This window comes from Scylla paramamosain, chromosome 7 (genome assembly GCF_035594125.1).
Source record: "Scylla paramamosain isolate STU-SP2022 chromosome 7, ASM3559412v1, whole genome shotgun sequence".
NCBI lineage: Eukaryota > Metazoa > Arthropoda > Malacostraca > Decapoda > Portunidae > Scylla > Scylla paramamosain.
This window is the reverse complement of record NC_087157.1, coordinates 2,137,501-2,155,000: the sequence shown is the minus strand read 5'-3', so window position 1 is coordinate 2,155,000 and position 17,500 is coordinate 2,137,501. Positions and strand designations below refer to the sequence as shown.

General features: G+C 40.1%; 2 protein-coding genes across 3 annotated transcripts in view; one reads left to right on the top strand and one right to left on the bottom strand.

The window, feature by feature from the left end:
- Window positions 1-17,500, bottom strand: part of LOC135101896 (potassium voltage-gated channel subfamily KQT member 1-like) — a 239,177-nt gene that overhangs the window by 177,964 nt on the left and 43,713 nt on the right. The gene's annotated exons all lie outside the window — the stretch shown is intronic.
- Window positions 13,399-17,500, top strand: part of LOC135101817 (uncharacterized) — a 5,707-nt gene continuing 1,605 nt past the window's right edge. The window contains exons 1-4 of one of the 2 annotated variants that reach the window (XM_064006107.1): window positions 13,399-13,837; window positions 15,880-16,231; window positions 16,554-16,667; window positions 16,930-17,111. In XM_064006107.1, the coding sequence (XP_063862177.1) occupies window positions 13,602-13,837; window positions 15,880-16,231; window positions 16,554-16,667; window positions 16,930-17,111 (884 nt within the window). In that variant the 5' untranslated portion in view covers window positions 13,399-13,601. The remainder of the gene's footprint in view (window positions 13,838-15,879; window positions 16,232-16,553; window positions 16,668-16,929; window positions 17,112-17,500) is intronic. The other variant, XR_010269381.1, reaches the window with a different exon arrangement.

Genomic DNA, 17,500 nt, shown 5'->3' with positions numbered 1-17,500 from the left:
AGATAGCAACATATTCCAGATTTCAGGATAAAATAATGAACATCAGAGGATAACATACGTAATATAAAATAAACATCACGAAAAAAAAAAAAAATAGATAAAAAACATCAAATAAATCATACCATCATTTTCATCTGCCATTTCTCATAATATAGAAACTGTGACATATTTTCAAGTGACATTTTTTCCTCCCTAGTACAACTCTTTCTTTCATTTCCCTAGTATATTTTCTCCTCCAAATACCCGATGACCAGCTCACATTTCTCATTTCTGCCTGACCTCGTAGTTTTAAAGCTCCTGAGATCTGAATGGACGAATAAGAGGAAGAAAATAATAAATACGGAAGCAAAGAGGAAGAAGAATGGCACAAAGGAGGGAAGAACTACAGGGGGAACGGAAGAAAAGAGGAAACATAGAAAACGGATCTAGAACGAGAAAAATTATAGACGAGAGGGATAAAGCGAGGCGGTAGAACAGAAAGAGTGTAAAAGATACCATACAAGCAGAGAGAGAGAGAGAGAGAGAGAGAGAGAGAGAGAGAGAGAGAGAGAGAGAGAGAGAGAGAGAGAGAGAGAGAGAGAGGATAAACAAATAAGAGATAAAGAATTCCGAGAGCCGAGCCAATTCAGTCATGGAGAATATACAATGGGATTTCGCCCTATAGGTAAAAAGGGCACACACACACACACACACACACACACACACACACACACACACACACACAAAGTAGCAGCAGCCTTCTATCTCCGACGCATCGCAACACATTCCTCAATAACACAACCGACCAATGACAGCAGTTCTTCTTAGTGACGTCAGCACAACTCTGGATGCTCATTGGTCCGCATGCCGCTCCATCTTTTTTTTTTTTCTTTGTCAGTTGCTACCCTTGTAATTTATTTCCACCAAGGCGTGCAAACCCTCTTATCTTTTACTTCAAAATATAATATAAGGTTGTCACAATGGCGGGGAGGAGGAGGAGGAGGAGTGGGAGGGTGGGGGAGGTCACGAAGGAGGATGAGGCAGTGTGTGAAGATGTGTGCGGCAAAAAATGAGGGTAAGAGGAAAGGTGCTGGGGGGGAGCCGGGAGATGTTAAGAGGAGGAGGGGTTCTACTTGAGAATTTATGAAGATGGTTAGGAAAAGTAGAGACCTTTGTAAGTAAAGGATAGGAGGACGAGAAGGGAAGGTGGATAGAGAGATAGAGATAGATAGGTAGATAGATAGATAGATAGATAGATAGATAGATAGGGAGATAGATAGAGATAGATAGATAGATAGATTAAATAGAAAGATAGATAGATAGATAGATAGAGAGAGAGAGAGAGAGAGAGAGAGAGAGGAGAGAGAGAGAGAGAGAGAGAGAGAGAGAGAGAAGAGGAGAGAGAGAGAGAGAGAGAGAGAGAGAGAGAGAGAGATTGAGACAGAATATTTTAGAGGGGCTTGCAATGTAAGGAAAAAAGGAGAGACTGATGTTTGAAATTACAGAAAATAAATAAGTAGGTGAGCTGTAAGAACGGTTAATAATTATTCAGCGCATCTTTAACCTCTTCAAGTCATTCAGCAAGAGATAAATGTCACTATTGAGTCTATAATGGAGCGGAACAATTGTCATCACCTGTTACAGTAAAGTAAGTAAAGGAGATGAGAGTCAAGGAAGTTATCAGTGCTCAGAATATAAGGAGTAGTTTAGGTAACAGTGCACGGAAGACGGCAGTGGTAAGGAAGGAGGAAGACTTAGACATGGTAAAGAAAATGATGTGGAATGGATGCAGGTGAAGTGGATACCAAGAAAACAACGAATATAATGGTAGTTTTAGGTAACAGTGCACGGAGGAGGGCAGTGGTATAGGAGAGGAGCAAAATTGAAGACATGGTAAAAGAAAACGATGTGGAATTGATGCAGGTGGAGGAAATACCAAGGAAACAAAGGGTGGTCAGATTAAGATGTAAATTCAGATCAAAGGGAAGGGCGGGAAAACAGATACTCGTGTAGAGAATGGGTGGAAGCAAATGGAGATGGTATTGGTGGAATGCGAAGATTGGGATTTTGTGTGTGTGTTACTGAAAGGTAAGGAAAGAAAATAGTAAACAATAAGAGAGTTAGGTAAGTTACGAAAAAAGAAATGTATATATATGACGATGGTTTTACGGCTCAGTATCATATCAAATAACATTTCTAATTAAGGTTTGTCGTCTGTCTGACACATTCCTCTTAAGAAGCAGTTATTCCTTGTCAGGCCGTAATAACTTTCATCTGCTTATGTCATTCTCACCTCCAAACATCTTCATTATTAATTCTCTCTCTCTCTCTCTCTCTCTCTCTCTCTCTCTCTCTCTCTCTCTCTCTCTCTCTCTCTCTCTCTCTCTCTCTCTCTCTCTCTCTCTCTCCAGTTGTCTATTTTTTTATGAATTTCTTTCTTTTTCTCTTTCTAATGAGCACCTGTTTCCCCTTCCTTCTCCACACCTCCAGGCACAGAACATTGTTGAGGGTCTTCCTCCAGCAGGCTGAGAGCGCCGCCAGCTGCTCTCAAGACAAGTAAGAACGAGAAAACTATGAGTCCCCCTTCCCCCCCTCTACTTCTTTTTCCACTTCATATTTCGTTTTCTCTCTTTTTTTTTCTTTTTCTTACAGGTTCACGTTTTCTTCCTCAAAAAAAAAAAAAAAAGTGCAGCTGTAATCTGTATATCTCTTCCTCTCTCCCTACATTTCCTTCCCCCCTCCTCTCTATGTCTCTCTCTATGTCTCTCTCTCTCTCCCTCTCTCTCCCTCTCTCTCTCTCTCTCTCTCTCTCTCTCTCTCTCTCTCTCTCTCTCTCTCTCTCTCTCTCTCTCTCTTCTTATTTTCTTTACATTCTTCTTCTGTTACATTTCCTCTTTCTTGTACTGCCTTCCCTCTTTCTCCCTTCAGTCACCGTCATTCTCTCAACACCGCTCGTCTCCAGCCAGCACAAGCAGACGAGATGGAGAAGAAACACCACCCTGCACAGATTAGAACGAACACACCTGCACCACTTGTATACAACGACAGTGGACAGGGAAGGAGTGGATTAAAGGAAAACAAACTAATACAAAATAACAAGCAATAACACTCCAGTCAGCCATTGCGAGGTTGTTTGTGCAAGGAATGAGGAGAAACAACTGGAAAGGATAGAAATGAGAATGCTGCAATGCCTGATGGGAGTGTCATTGAGAGAAAGAAGTAGGAGTGAGGACTTTACAGTAGAATGAAGGCAGGAGATGTATCAATTGTGCAGAAGGAGAGAGAAACGCTTGTGAGATGGTTTGAACGTGTGGCCAGGATGAAAGAGGGTCATCCAGTGAGGGTGGCAAGGAGGAGCCAAGCAGCGGGAAGAAGAACTAGGGGAAGATAGAGGCTTAACTGGGGAGAGAGATATGAGACAACAGGGCTTGGAGAAAGAGGACACACAAGACAAGAAGTATTGCCGACAACATAGAAGCGCGGCTGACACCAAAAGGGGCAAAGAAGAAGACGAAGAAGAAGAAGAAGAAAAGGAAGAAGAACCACCACTATTACTACCACTGCCACCACCAGAACAACAACAAAGAAAAAAAAAGAAGACGAAGAAGAAGAAGACGAAGACGAAGAAGACGAAGAAGGAGAAGACGAAGAAGACGAAGACGAAGAAGACGAAGAAGACGAAGACGAAGAAGAAAAAGAAAGTTATTTGTAGTTGTCAAGGTAAGCTATCTAACGCAAGAGACGTACGATAGAATAAACAAAGGCGAGGAGATGAGCAGGGAGCGGGGAGGCAGGATTACAGGTGAGGGGATGAAGTGTACGTATGAAATGGAGGGTAACGAAAAAGAAGAAGAAAAAAAAAAAAAACTGACATGAAATACTAAACAGCTCCGGGAAAACTATTTATTATGCTGTAAAAAATCATCCCCCACTTCATTAAACATTCTGAATCAGTGTTTCAGTAAAAGGTGCAGTGGAGAGGGAGGCTCAGTTATCTTTATGTTGTTGAGGTGCAGCTTTGATTAATTAAACAAGGTCTACGTCATATCAAGTCTTTCTTTCCAGCCTTTCTAGTGTGTTCATTTAGTACAGAAACCTTTCTCCCGTCCCAGCCCACGTGCCTCGCCTCTTTGGAAACACACGTCATTACATTAATTTAATCAACACTTCTTTTCTCATCTCTTGAAATATTCTGATCTAATATTGCCTGTCTGTCTGTCTGTCTGTCTGTATATGTTTCTGCCTGTTTGTGTGTCTCTCTGTCTCCTTGCCTGTCTGCTTGCCTCGCTGCCCGCCTGGCTATCTATCTACCCGTCTAGCTGTCCGCCTGTCTCATTTGTATAACTTATTTTTTCAAGCGCAACAAAGCTCTGTCAAAACTTTCAGAGATTTTTTTTCATTTGCTTCTTTCATTTGTTCATAAAAATTGTCAGGTTTTTATTTTTATGGCGATATATTAAGCTATAAAATTTATGTAGTATTGGAACACACATATTTTCAGTTTTTTTGCCTACGCAGTATAATACTATATGATGCACAGCATTTCTGTCTGTCTTTATGTATGTCTGCCTTGTTTTGTGTCTGTGTTTCTGTATTAATTTCCATCTGTCTGTCTGTTTGTCTGTGCCTATCCGTCTAGTGTTTTCTCTCTCTCTCTCTCTCTCTCTCTCTCTCTCTCTCTCTCTCTCTCTCTCTCTCTCTCTCTCTCTCTCTCTCTCTCTCTCTCTCTCTCTGCAGGAAGTAATCTCCTAGAGGAAAGATTAACTTCAGTTAATTTCATCTTTTTTGAGAAGTATTTTAGCGTCCCAGTGCACGTCAGAGAGTGAGGGAAGGAGCGCCCTTGGCTAAGTCTAGACTCCGGAGACTGTTCACAAAAACAAAAATACTGTATTATAAGTACAGTGAGTATAAAACTTTTTTTTTTTTTATCACGCCTTGCTGCTCAAATAAAATGTTATACTTCCTGCTAGTTTTTGTATCGCTCTAAATTTATTCAACAAATTAGTGACACTCGTGTATCAGCAGGATTATACTGAGCAGTGTCTTATGTCCATGTACATACCTTGCCATATTTATGTTCTACTTTCAACAGCAACAACATCAACTCGTGATCTCTGGAATCTAGCCAAATATATCTATACATTTTCGTTATCTTTCCGGTTCTGTTTCATCCAGACGACTCCACTGCTATCTTCTTCACCTCCAAAGCTTAACTCTTCTGTAAGACATTTGCTGTCTGCTCCACAGGGCTTGTGTCTCCTTCACCTGCCCTCTCTGTTTCCTGTTCCTCTGTGTTTCCTGTGCCCTCTTTGGTCTTCATTCCCGGAAGGCTTATGGTCCTAATGGAGTCTCTTGTATCGTTCTCCGTAACTGTGCTTTGATTTCCTGTCTTTCTAAAACTTTTTGAGTCTGAGTCTATCCTTAACAGGAAGATTCAGAAACTGTATCTGCATACAACCTTCTATCTGAGTCAGTATGGATTCCTTAAACTGATAATCTTCCAGCTCTTCTTACTGAATCTCAGTCTTCCTCTCTCAGGTATTCCCATGAAACCATTCCTAATACATCAAACATGTCAAACTTTTGATACAGTCTGGCATAAATCGTTAATCTGGAAACTTCCTTCATACGGTTTCTCTCCATCTTTCTTCACCTTCATCTCCAATTTCCTTTCAGGCCATTCTATCGCTGCAATGGTAACATTCTTCTAAACCCATTTATCAAGAAGGTTCAAATGGTTCTGTCCTATCATCCACCCTGTTTCCATTCTTCATTAATGATCGTATCAATCAAACTTTTTTCCTATTAATTTTTAGGCTGACGACTCCACCCTGCATTTCTTAACGCTCTTTGCCAGACGCCCAACGCGGTGGGAATTAAACAATTCATGTAGACAAGCCAATCACAGTCTAAATTCTGATCTTTCTGTTATCTTAGAATGGAGCAGAGGATATCTCGTGTTGCTTAGTGCCTCAAAAATCCATGTTCATTGAAGTGCCCACTCTTCACAACCTTCCAGACGAACATTCCTACAAGGATACATAACTTCCTCCCTCTTCTACACTCAATATACTTGGATTATCCTTTACTAAAAATCTCAATTAGGAATTTCACATCTGTTAAAATTCATTCCGTGGGGCCTCGGCCAGTACTTCACCTCCTTTCAGTTGCTTACTCTAAAGATTCCTCTTCTCTAATTGTAACAGACAGCCTTGGTTCTCTCACTCACCGACGTAAGATTTCATCTCTTACTATCTTCTACCATCATTTCCATGGTTAATGCATTTCCGAAATTGCTGATTACATTCTTCCCTAACGTCCCTTACGCGGCCACGTTGGACAACACTCTGTATTCAGTCTTATCCCTGTTTTGTCCACTCTAATAGTGCAGAGTTAACTAGCAATTTCACTCTTATTCCTCTTATTGGTAAACTCTGGAACTCTCTTCCTATTTCCGCATCTATCCACGCCTCCGACTTGAACTACTTCAAAGGAGAAGTATCAAGACACCTTGAAAATAAATTGACCTTTCTCTCCGCTCATGCACGCCTTGTTCTTCTCGGGCACGGCATTACGAGAAAATGTTATCCCTATTCTTTAGCCGTTAAAGCAGTAATATATATATATATATATATATATATATATATATATATATATATATATATATATATATATATATATATATATATATATATATATATATATATATATTATATATATATATATATATATATATATATATATATATATATATATATATATATATATATATATATATATATATATATATAAAACTTCCACAAGTAGCCCCTTTGGCTTTACGCAGCTACCTTGTTGCACGCCAAGGTTTTGGAATACTTTTTACAATACATGACAGCTTAATTGCCTCTGAATGCAACTCATTTACTCTAATTAAGCTTAACTTAACCCATGCAAAATTTTAATGGAGAACTTAGTTTTCTATAACAACAGTAATTTGTCTCTTTATGCTGAATAATCAGCGTAATGATACCTTGGACTCTTTTACTAGTTATATATATATATATATATATATATATATATATATATATATATATATATATATATATATATATATATATATATATATATATATATATATATATATATATATATATATATATATATATATATATATATATATATATTTATATATATTTTTTAAGAGAGAGAGAGAGAGAGAGAGAGAGAGAGAGAGAGAGAGAGAGAGAGAGAGAGAGAGAGAGAGAGAGAGAGAGAGAGAGAGAGAGGAGGGGGGAGAAAGTCCGGCAGGTGTTTTGTGTTTTATTTTTTTTATCTTTACCAAGACAAAGATTTTATTATGAACAGTTTCCAATATTACTGTGAAATTAAATGCAGCAAAACTGAAGCGGACGCACAGTGGACCGTGAGCACTGTCCAGGGGTGAAGGTGATGGTGACAGAGACAGGTGAGCCGCGTGCTGCCTCTCACAACCCTGACAACATTGCAGGAAAGGAAAGCAAATATTTACGTCTCAAGACACACTTCCTCCAATCTGTCTTGTTGCTTCCCTTCCTCTTCCCTTCACGCACCAGGGATGAAACAGATGCATGCCGAAATCTAAACACATAACTCTCTCTCTCTCTCTCTCTCTCTCTCTCTCTCTCTCTCTCTCTCTCTCTCTCTCTCTCTCTCTCTCTCTCTCTCTCTCTCTCTCTCTCCACTCTGCACCTTTCTCTCCTCTTACTCCTCTTGTTTCCCGGCTTTCCAGTAATGTTCCATAAAAGAAGACAAGAAATGGTTTTAAACGAGGCAAAAGGCACACTTGATATGAGAGTTATATTAGAAAAAATGTAGATAACTGTATTTAATTACTTTCGTCATGGATTTTAAATAGCACACGTCAAACTGCTCTCACCTCCAGCAGCGAGATGAAAAGACTAGCACGGCCGATGCTGCAGCCTCCACTGAGCGTCACAGAGGAACAGGTGAAGCTGGAGCATTCTACCATCAACTGGCCATCCCTGCAACCCCTCCGCCATCACTCACCATCCGTCACTCATGTACGCGTTTTTCTGCTATGCCCTCCCCTCCCTCCTGTCATATCACACACCCACTCAGTCACTCACTCTCTCACTCAGCCGCTCACACACTCGCGCAGTCACTCAACGCACATTACACTTATTCTCTCGCATCATTACTCATATTTCATTTAACGCAGCGCTTAATCATACAGCCACATCGCTCACTCCGCACTGCACGCCACACTCCTTCCGCAGCCCCATCCTTCACGCTGCAGCTCACTCTCAACCACCCACTCAATGGAGACACCACTCTGCTCTTCTATCCCATTAATTCTCTCTCTCTCTCTCTCTCTCTCTCTCTCTCTCTCTCTCTCTCTCTCTCTCTCTCTCTCTCTCCAACTTCAGAGATTCGCCAACTTAGTAATTCGTTTCCACTTTTAAAGAGTGGAAATGAGGAGGGAAGCAATAAATAAAAGGAGTTAAGAAGGCAAGGAAAAAGGAAAGGAAAGAAGAAAATATCATTACTTCGGTGAGAGATAAGAATGGAAACGGCTGAGAAAGTGACTTAAAAAACAGCAGCATTACTTTTTAATTCTCAAGCGGGAGCCACGGAATTAGCACCCTCAGTGAGACGGTAAATTGTTAAAAGGACCGCCAGGTAAAGTTTTCATCCAGGAGGAGGAAGGAGGAGGAGGAGGAGGAGGAGGAGGAGGAGGAGGAGGAGGAGGAGAAGAAGAAGAAGAAGAGGAAGAACCACCACCACGATCACCACCACCACGACCAACACCACCAGAACAACAACGACAACAACAACAACAACAACAACAAAAACAAAGAAGAAGAAGAAGAAGAAGAAGAAGAAGAAGAAGAAGAAGAAGAAGAAGAAGAAGAAGAAGAAGAAGAAGAAGAAGATGAAGAAGAAGAAGAAAAAGAAGAAGAACCAATATAACAACAACAACAACAACAACAACAACAACAACAACAAAAGCAACAAAGAACAAGAACAAGAACAAGAACAAGAAAAACAATAAGAACAAAAACAAGGACAATAATAATAATAAGAGGAATAAAAATAAGAATAAGAAAAAGAAGAAAAAAAAAACACCACCACCACCACCACCACCACCGCCACCACCACCACCACCAAGAACACCAACAACAAAGAAGAGAAAAAGAAGCTGAATTAAAATAACAGTAGGTAGAGCGACTGATGGTTTGGGAAAAAGGAAGCGAGATAACAAAACAAAGCCACTGCAGACTCCAACACTGTTCTGTAGGAAGGTTTCAATTCAATTCTGGACTAGATCTCTCTCTCTCTCTCTCTCTCTCTCTCTCTCTCTCTCTCTCTCTCTCTCTCTCTCTCTCTCTCTCTCTCCAGGAACACGGTGCACACGTTGCTAAGTAACCGCTGAAGTCTGAGTGATGTAACACTGTACATTTACGTGATCAATCTTCCCACAGTTGTTGTTATCTTATTGTTATTTGCTTCATCATGTGTGTTTTGTTGTGTTGTTGTTGTTGTTGTTGTTGTTATTATTGTTGTTGTTGTTGTTGTTGTTGTTGTTGTTGTTGCTGGTGTTGGTGGTGGTGGTGGTAGTGGTGGTGTTCGTAGGGGAAGTAGTAATTGTAGTAGAAGTCGTAATAGTAGCGGTAGCAGCAGTAGTAGTAGTAGTAGTAGTAGTAGTAGTAGTAGTAGTAGTAGTAGTAGTAGTAGTAGTAGTAGTAGTAGTAGTAGTAGTTGTAGTATCATCATCATCATCATCATCATCATCATCATTATCAACACCACCATTATTGCAGATCTTGTGAAAGAAAACAAAAACCAAGACATATTTTTTTTTTCTGGATTTCACTATCAGGGAATGTCGGTACACTTGCTGAAAAAAAAAAGAGAGAGAGAAGAAAAAAAAACCTACTTCTGCTCAGTAATGACGTTTCTCTGCTTCAATATATTGCATTCTGAAATGTGTCACGGATATAAAATGCTAACTGTGTGTGTGTGTGTGTGTGTGTGTGTGTGTGTGTGTGTGTGTGTGCAAGCGTGAAAATAGTGAAAATAGAGGAAGGAATGAACACACACGGAAGGGCAGGTAAAGGAGAAAACCCCCCAAAACGCGACCAGAATAAGATCAAAGGAAATGAGAGAGAGAGAGAGAGAGAGAGAGAGAGAGAGAGAGAGAGAGAGAGAGAGAGAGAGAGAGAGAGAGAGAGAGAGAGAGAGAGAGAGACATAAGACATGAGAGAGGGAGAATAAAGACGATGCGAGGTAACAAAGAGGAAGGTGAATGAAAGGTCATTGACTTGCTCCCTCTTGCGGCGCTCCGGGTGGGCCACGCGGGCCTATCCCTCCACCCACAAAATTAGATCGAGAATTGACGTGGGACGAGAGGGGAGGGAGGGAGCGAGGAAAAGGGAGGAGGGGGTGAAGGGGAGAAAAGGGACTGATGAATTTGGTCCAATAAAAACCGGCGGGGTGTAGAGGAAAGCAGCGCACCAAATTGAACGAGAGGGAAGAAGAAAGCTGAATGTAAAGAAAATCGAATCTTGCACAGTATTAGGTATTAGTTTGTATAATTAAGTTATGGCATGGAGGGTGGAGGGAAGAAAGGTACCTAAGTGTTCATGGGCCGACAAGAACTGGAGACTGGGCGGTGAGGTGGCAGTACTGAATGGAGTGACAGTAGTGTGTGTGTGTGTGTGTGTGTGTGTGTGTGTGTGTGTGTGTGTGTGTGTGTGTGTGTGTGTGTGTGTGTGTGTGTGTGTGTGTGTGTGTGTGTGTGCACGCGAAAGATTAATTCTGTTGCGCCTCTATTTCGACGTAAGGTGCCGTGTTGTTTGCTGAGCGGCCTTGTTTTAAAGGGGACTCTGGAAAATCGAAGGCTCCTGGCTGATGGTGGAGGAAGAGGGATGACAAGAGTTTGAATGAGAATGACGGACAGTCTCAGGGAAGGAAGAGAGGTGCACACTGGCAGGAAGAGGAATGGTGGACACTGGCAGGGAAGGAGGAATTTCCCATGGCAGGAGAGAACGAGGACCTTGTCCCAGCAGGGGAGGAGAGGGAACGAACACTGGCAGGGCACGGAGAGTAACGTGCACTTCCATGGGAGCAGAAAGAACGGATCTGATGAAAAACAAGGAAGAAGAATTGATTTTCTGAAACGCTCTGAAACCTTACCAAGTTGACATAGGCAAACCTACACTGAACCTGAGTCTCACCCAGGGCCAGCTGACGTGAGGTACTTTTGGTAAATGAAGAAATCTGTTTGCTTGTTTTTTTGTTATCTTTTAGTATACATGCAGCCAACACTTTTCCTGCGTCCATTTAATGTGCTGGTCAGTGGTAGCTCTCCTGTTTATCACTCGTGTAGCGTGAGGGAGACAACATCCGGTCTCTCCCAGTACGCCTCACCCCCAATACACACAGAGGAGGAGAGGATGATTAGTCTTCCATTCCTGCGGGCACACACACACACACACACACACACACACACACACACACACACACACACACACAACAGTAATTCATCATCATAAATCCAGACCTGATCATACATAAAAAGTAGTTATAGTCACTTTTTTGCTTCGTTTTCAGTACTGATGAGTACAATAGTAAGGAAAATGGGTTTTGTTCCGATATATTTTTTTTTAACTACTTACGAAGCTTCCTATTTTCAGTCAGTATTATTTACAATACGGACGACTTTCAGTATAGAGATGAATTGTGTAAAACTTGTCAAAAAAAAAAACAACAACAACAAATAAACAAAGACGCACCGGTGTTAAATGACAGTCAAGGAAACAAAACAAACAAACCACGACAGAAAATTACGGTAATGCACACGGGAGCCGGTACTAAGTCACGAAACACTTGAACCACACTTGACTCTGAAGCCATCGTGAACCAAACAAGTGGTAAACGAGAGAAGGACGATGAACCTGGAATTACCTTTGTCTTTCCTTGATAACGTGTGTGTGTGTGTGTGTGTGTGTGTGCCAGTGATTTCCTATTATTGACATTTTGTCTAGAAAATAATTAAGTTTTTACTTTCCTTACACCATCTCGGAGTACTTCAGGCTTACCTCCCGCCATTACCAAGGTGGTGTGACGCAGACAGAGGCTCGTCAATTATCATTATTACCCGCGGGCCTTGACAACCACACACCCACGTGAATATAACAACTTTCACTGTACCTGCCGTTTCCGCCATGTATTACCGGACAGGTGGAAAAGGAGGCCAGGTTTCTTCGTCTCTCACTCACCTGAAACAGAGAAACAATGTTACAACAGTAATACCAATATGGATCGATGATTAATATAACGGTTGTCGGAAGAAGAATATACACAAGCAGTGAACCGGTACAGCTGACCAAAAATATAAAATCGCAGTGGTTGTGTTATAGGACGATGGTGTGTAAGAGCTGGGCAAGGTGGAGAGGAAAGGAACACATACACAGAAGTGGGCCGGGGACAGGAGGGCATTGTGAAGATCGGTTCCTTGCATTAATAACGAGGATGAGGGTCAAAAGGCGGCGGGGAACTTAAATATTGACCCGACAAATACGTGGTAGCCGATGGGAGTGACGCAGGGAGTAAACGGGAGGGCTGAGGGGGGGAGAGTAGAGTAAAGAGGGAAGAGAACGAAGGGAGTGAAGAGGGATGAGAACGAAGGGAGTGTTTAAGCCTGACCACACGGCTATAGAAACACTGCAACGGCTGTCTTGTTGCGTTCTTTATTGTTATTGTTGCTGTTATGATGTTACTGGACTGCTTTTGTTGTTGTTGCTTTGTTGTTAATGAGAACCGTGGTGGTTTGAGGCTTCTCCATGGATAACTTCATCTTTCCTAGTTCATCATCAAATAATTATCACTACCATCATCATCATCCACGCACACACACACACATCTATACGTAACATTCCTGTTAGTTTATTTCTTTAGTGGTTGTTTTTCTTCTGTTTTAATATTTTTTCTATTGTTTATTTATGTTTTGTCCCTTGTTTCTTTGTTCGATGGTAATTTAGTTATTTATTTTTTTTTGTAGAACGTCAGTAAAACATAAAGGAAAATCTGCCCTCCGTCCTGTAATATTTGGAAAAATGTTAGGCTTTGTAGGATATCTCGTCTTACCTCTCGCGCTCCCTCCTTCCTAGACATTGAAAAAGTGCGGGAAATTTGAAGGTTTATAAATGCACTGGTGTGTGTATGTGTGTGTGAGTGTTATTGCTAGTTATCTCTCTCTCTCTCTCTCTCTCTCTCTCTCTCTCTCTCTCTCTCTCTCTCTCTCTCTGTCAGTTGTTGCACAGGTCTTCAAGGGTATTTTTACGGTTTTAGTGATAGATTAACAACATTTCTACATTAATAACAGGAGAAACACCATTGAAAACCCTGATAATCATCTTTATAGCTTTGAAAAACAGTCGTGAGGAGAGAGAGAGAGAGAGAGAGAGAGTGTAGGAGCATTTCAGTTGAGCCTATTCTGCCCTGGTTCGTGTTTGCTGCGGTGACACGGTGCCGCTCTGAGTGAAGATTGCGTTCATAATCACTTATCGGGGGTGGAGTGGGGAAAGGAGAGTCAGGAAGTGAGGATATTTATATTATTTGACATATTATTTGATAGCATGTCAACTTTTGTGTGTGTGTGTGTGTGTGTGTGTGTGCGGGTGGGTGGGTGTTGGATCAGTGACAGGTGGCGCTGGGGAGTTACCACGGCGAGCGGTTGGCTGGCTCCAGTGTTTTGGTCAGCACTGGTCAATCTTGCCCTACACGCTCTATTAACCAGTGTTTCCGTCTTCCTGACACCTTCTTCCTGCACCAAGCACCGTCAAGCATCACCAGAGAGGCACGAGTACGTAAGGTGAGTCCAGCGGGGCCAGTCTCTAGCTCCTCAGTCAGCCTTACTGCCTTCACAACACCCTAATCCTCCCTGTAGTGTCTTGTATTCGTTTATTTAGGATTCATTATTCGTTATTTAGTTTTTTTAGGGGTTAATTATTTATATTTAGGTTTTGTTTACGTCTGAGTCTGGAAAGAGTTGGAAATTTATTCAGATATTTAATGTTCGCCAATATGTAAACAAGCTGTCAGCTGTGTTATTAGCCATTATTTGCCTCGTCTCTCACTTATTGTAAGCCTAACATATCACAAGATGGATCCACATATCTAGCCTTCATATCCGCTGGTCAGATATATCCGTCATTGCCTGGTTTTGATGTTATATAGGAATAAATAAGGCAACATGGCCGCCGGCTCCCCCACTGAGGTCGCCGGCGAGGGCCGCCATGATGGACTGGCACCTGTTCCGGCTTGTTGGTTCCAATATTTTTTTTATTTTTCTGAATTAATTTATTTGGCTTGTATAGTAAGATTTTATGGTTTCTAAAAATATTTCGTTGCTTTTGAAGTGTTTTTCTTGCTTCAGTTAAGTAAATGTGCTGAATTTGGTGTTGTTTTTTTATGTAAATAAGGGGCAGTTCGTACGGTGAAATTTACCCAGCCTGGTTTTTCGCTTTTTTATTTGAGGCTTTAATGAAGATTTTATTGCTTCAAAAAATCGTTTATGATTTTTAAAGTATGTTGCATTCCTGTTGAGTTAAGTATGTGGAATTTGAAAAGGCTTATTATCCCGTTGAAAGTGGTAATTTTGTCATTTTTTAACTTCTTTATTTTTTTATTGTAGCTTGTAACTAAGTGTTCATTATTTTTAAAAATAGTTCAGATTTTTTAAAATGTTGTTTTACCAGTGTAAAGTGGAATAGGTGGACTTTTCAGTGTTTTTAATGGTGTCAAAATTTCCAACACTTTTTCCATATTTCACATAATATTTCTTTATAACTACTGAGACTGGAGGTGTTTTGATATTGTGAATATTAATTAAAGTAATTGTCAAGTCAGAATATATAATGCATTCGAGCCTAGCTTCATTTTTTCTATGGGTCAATTTCAAAATGAAATACGTATCGTACGTATGGCAGCGGGGCGCCGGCACCCCGCCTGTGACGTCATCAAGGATTCGGGACTCGGTCTGCTCCAGTGTCTCCTCAATATTTACCGTAATTTCCAGTGTTTTCCAAGTGTTTCCAGCTGTTTCTAAAGTCAGGCGTGTAGATAGTTGTAGTAGAAGGAAGAAAATAAGAGAAATGAAAGAGGTGAAGGAAGAAATAAAAAGAAATGGAGGAGGAGGCAAAACAGGTAAACAATATTTAGCTTAGTTTCCCTTGCTGCGCTGCAGTTCTCTGTAATATTTGGTGTGTTTTGGGTGTTTTACGTGTTTAGGATGTATGTAGGAATGTTGTGGGGTGTTTACAGTGTTTTGGTGGTGTTTAGGGGTGTTTTGGGTGTATATTTGCTGTTATCATTGTGTTTTGGGTGAATTTTGGGTGTTTTAAATGTGGTTTAGGATGTTTTTAGTTATACTGTAAGTGGTTTGAGTCGTGTGGGGTGTTTTGAGTATATTGTGGGATGTTTTTGTGTGTTTGGGGGTATATTGAGGTGTAGTGAGTTTGTTTTGGGTTTATTTTCTGTTTTAAGTGTTTCGGTGAGTTTGGGTGTGTGTGTCGGGTCTTTTGAGGTGTATTTGATTGTGTGCAAGTAGTTTTGGGTCTTTAAGGGTGTGTTTGTGGCGTGTTTGTGGTGTTGAGTGGTGCTTTAAGTGTGTTTTGGATGTTTTGATGTGTTTTGGGTGTGTTTGATGAGTTTTGGGGGTTGTAGTGTATTTTGGGTGTTTTAAATCTTTTGAGTGTGTTTGGATGAGTTATATTATTGTTATCATCATTATTACATATCAAGGTATTGTGACATTATTATTAATAATAATAATATATTATTATTATTATTATTATTATTATTATTATTATTATTATTATTATTGTTATTATTATTATCATTATCATATTTCAGCTATCCAACATCAGAACAGTATATGAATATGGCAAATGCTGTTTTGACATCATTTCCTGCCATCCTGAGAAACAGTGATCTCGAGGAGCATGAATTGCAGCTGCAATGGAAATTGCACATCCAGCGCAAGTTTCAGAATTCAAGAAAGAGGCAGGATTCCTCAGTGACTGAGGTGACGTCAAGGAAAAAGAAGATCCCTTGCATAGCGCCAAAAGAGACTACGTGTCCACTGATGTGTGGAGTAAAGGCTTACCTTCCACCAAGGCCCCATTCAGAAGATGATGAGTCATTAGAGAGACATAGACAGTGGCTTGCTCTACATTGGATGAAGAAAGATCCCGAGTTAGATAAGGTATGTGATATCTGTATGCTTGATTTATCTTTTTTATATTTCAGAGACTTCTTTACTGGTGTTGTTTAAAAATACCTGCTCTTATGTAAGCAATTTCAATGGTACTGGTGGATAGCCACTGAAAAATGATGCTCGTATATATATATATATATATATATATATATATATATATATATATATATATATATATATATATATATATATATATATATATATATATATATATATATATATATATATATATATATATATGAGGGAGAGAGGGAGGCTGGTGGGACAGTCAACTTATGAAAATTAATTTTACTTAAATGATTTTCCTCAGGCTGAACGCCTCATGCAGTTGACACTCTCTGAGAGACGCAAAAAAATAATCAATTGGAACATTCTTGTAGCAGAAATCCTGAACTTGTACCTGTGGATTCAGACTCTTGATGGCGTAAGTGTGTTTATATGTACACTTTATGGATTTTGCTACATATTGTTACTAATTGTCAACTTTATTTGTAGGGCTATAATGTATATAGCTATTTATATTTTATAGTAGGTAATTGATATTTAACTACCGGTACTTCCATTCTCCCTCTCAGGCTCAAAGGCCTCAGTGACGGGAGATAAGCACTCATAACTAAGTACAGTTATTGCAGATGCTCATCTCTGTAACCTTCACTTATAATTATTTGATGCTTATATCTTTACAGATAATCAAGGAGTTCCTGAGATTAGAACCACAAGCGGATGAACCAGACCCAAGAGTAGCAGTTTTGAAAGGGCTGGAGAAATATAGGCTCCCAATAATTGCCATTCTCAAAAAAAGAAAAGCAGTTCCTCTGTATATGGAAACCTTACTTGAACTCTATGACCACGATGAAAGTCAATGCGAGTAATGTCTAGTTCAATTTGTTCATATCAGTAGCTGGTAGCAATTTAATATATGTATCTTTTCATCATTAGCAATGCATCTTTCACTTTTATAAGCCTTGTATTCATGAAACTATGCTGCATGCAAAAACCAAACATTGTATTAAGCATGACCTATCTAACTGTAATGCTTGCACCAATTTCTATAAAGGTACTAATTTAATTGTTAAATTCCTGCTCTTCTATCAAATTTTTGGCTGAGTGCTATGGCTAAATAATTGTTTGCAGCATAAGTGATGTTAAAGATTTTAATAGATGTAAAGCATCTCTCTCTCTCTCTCTCTCGTCTCTCTCTCTCTCTCTCTCTCTCTCTCTCTCTCTCTCTCTCTCTCTCTCTCTCTCTCTCTCTCT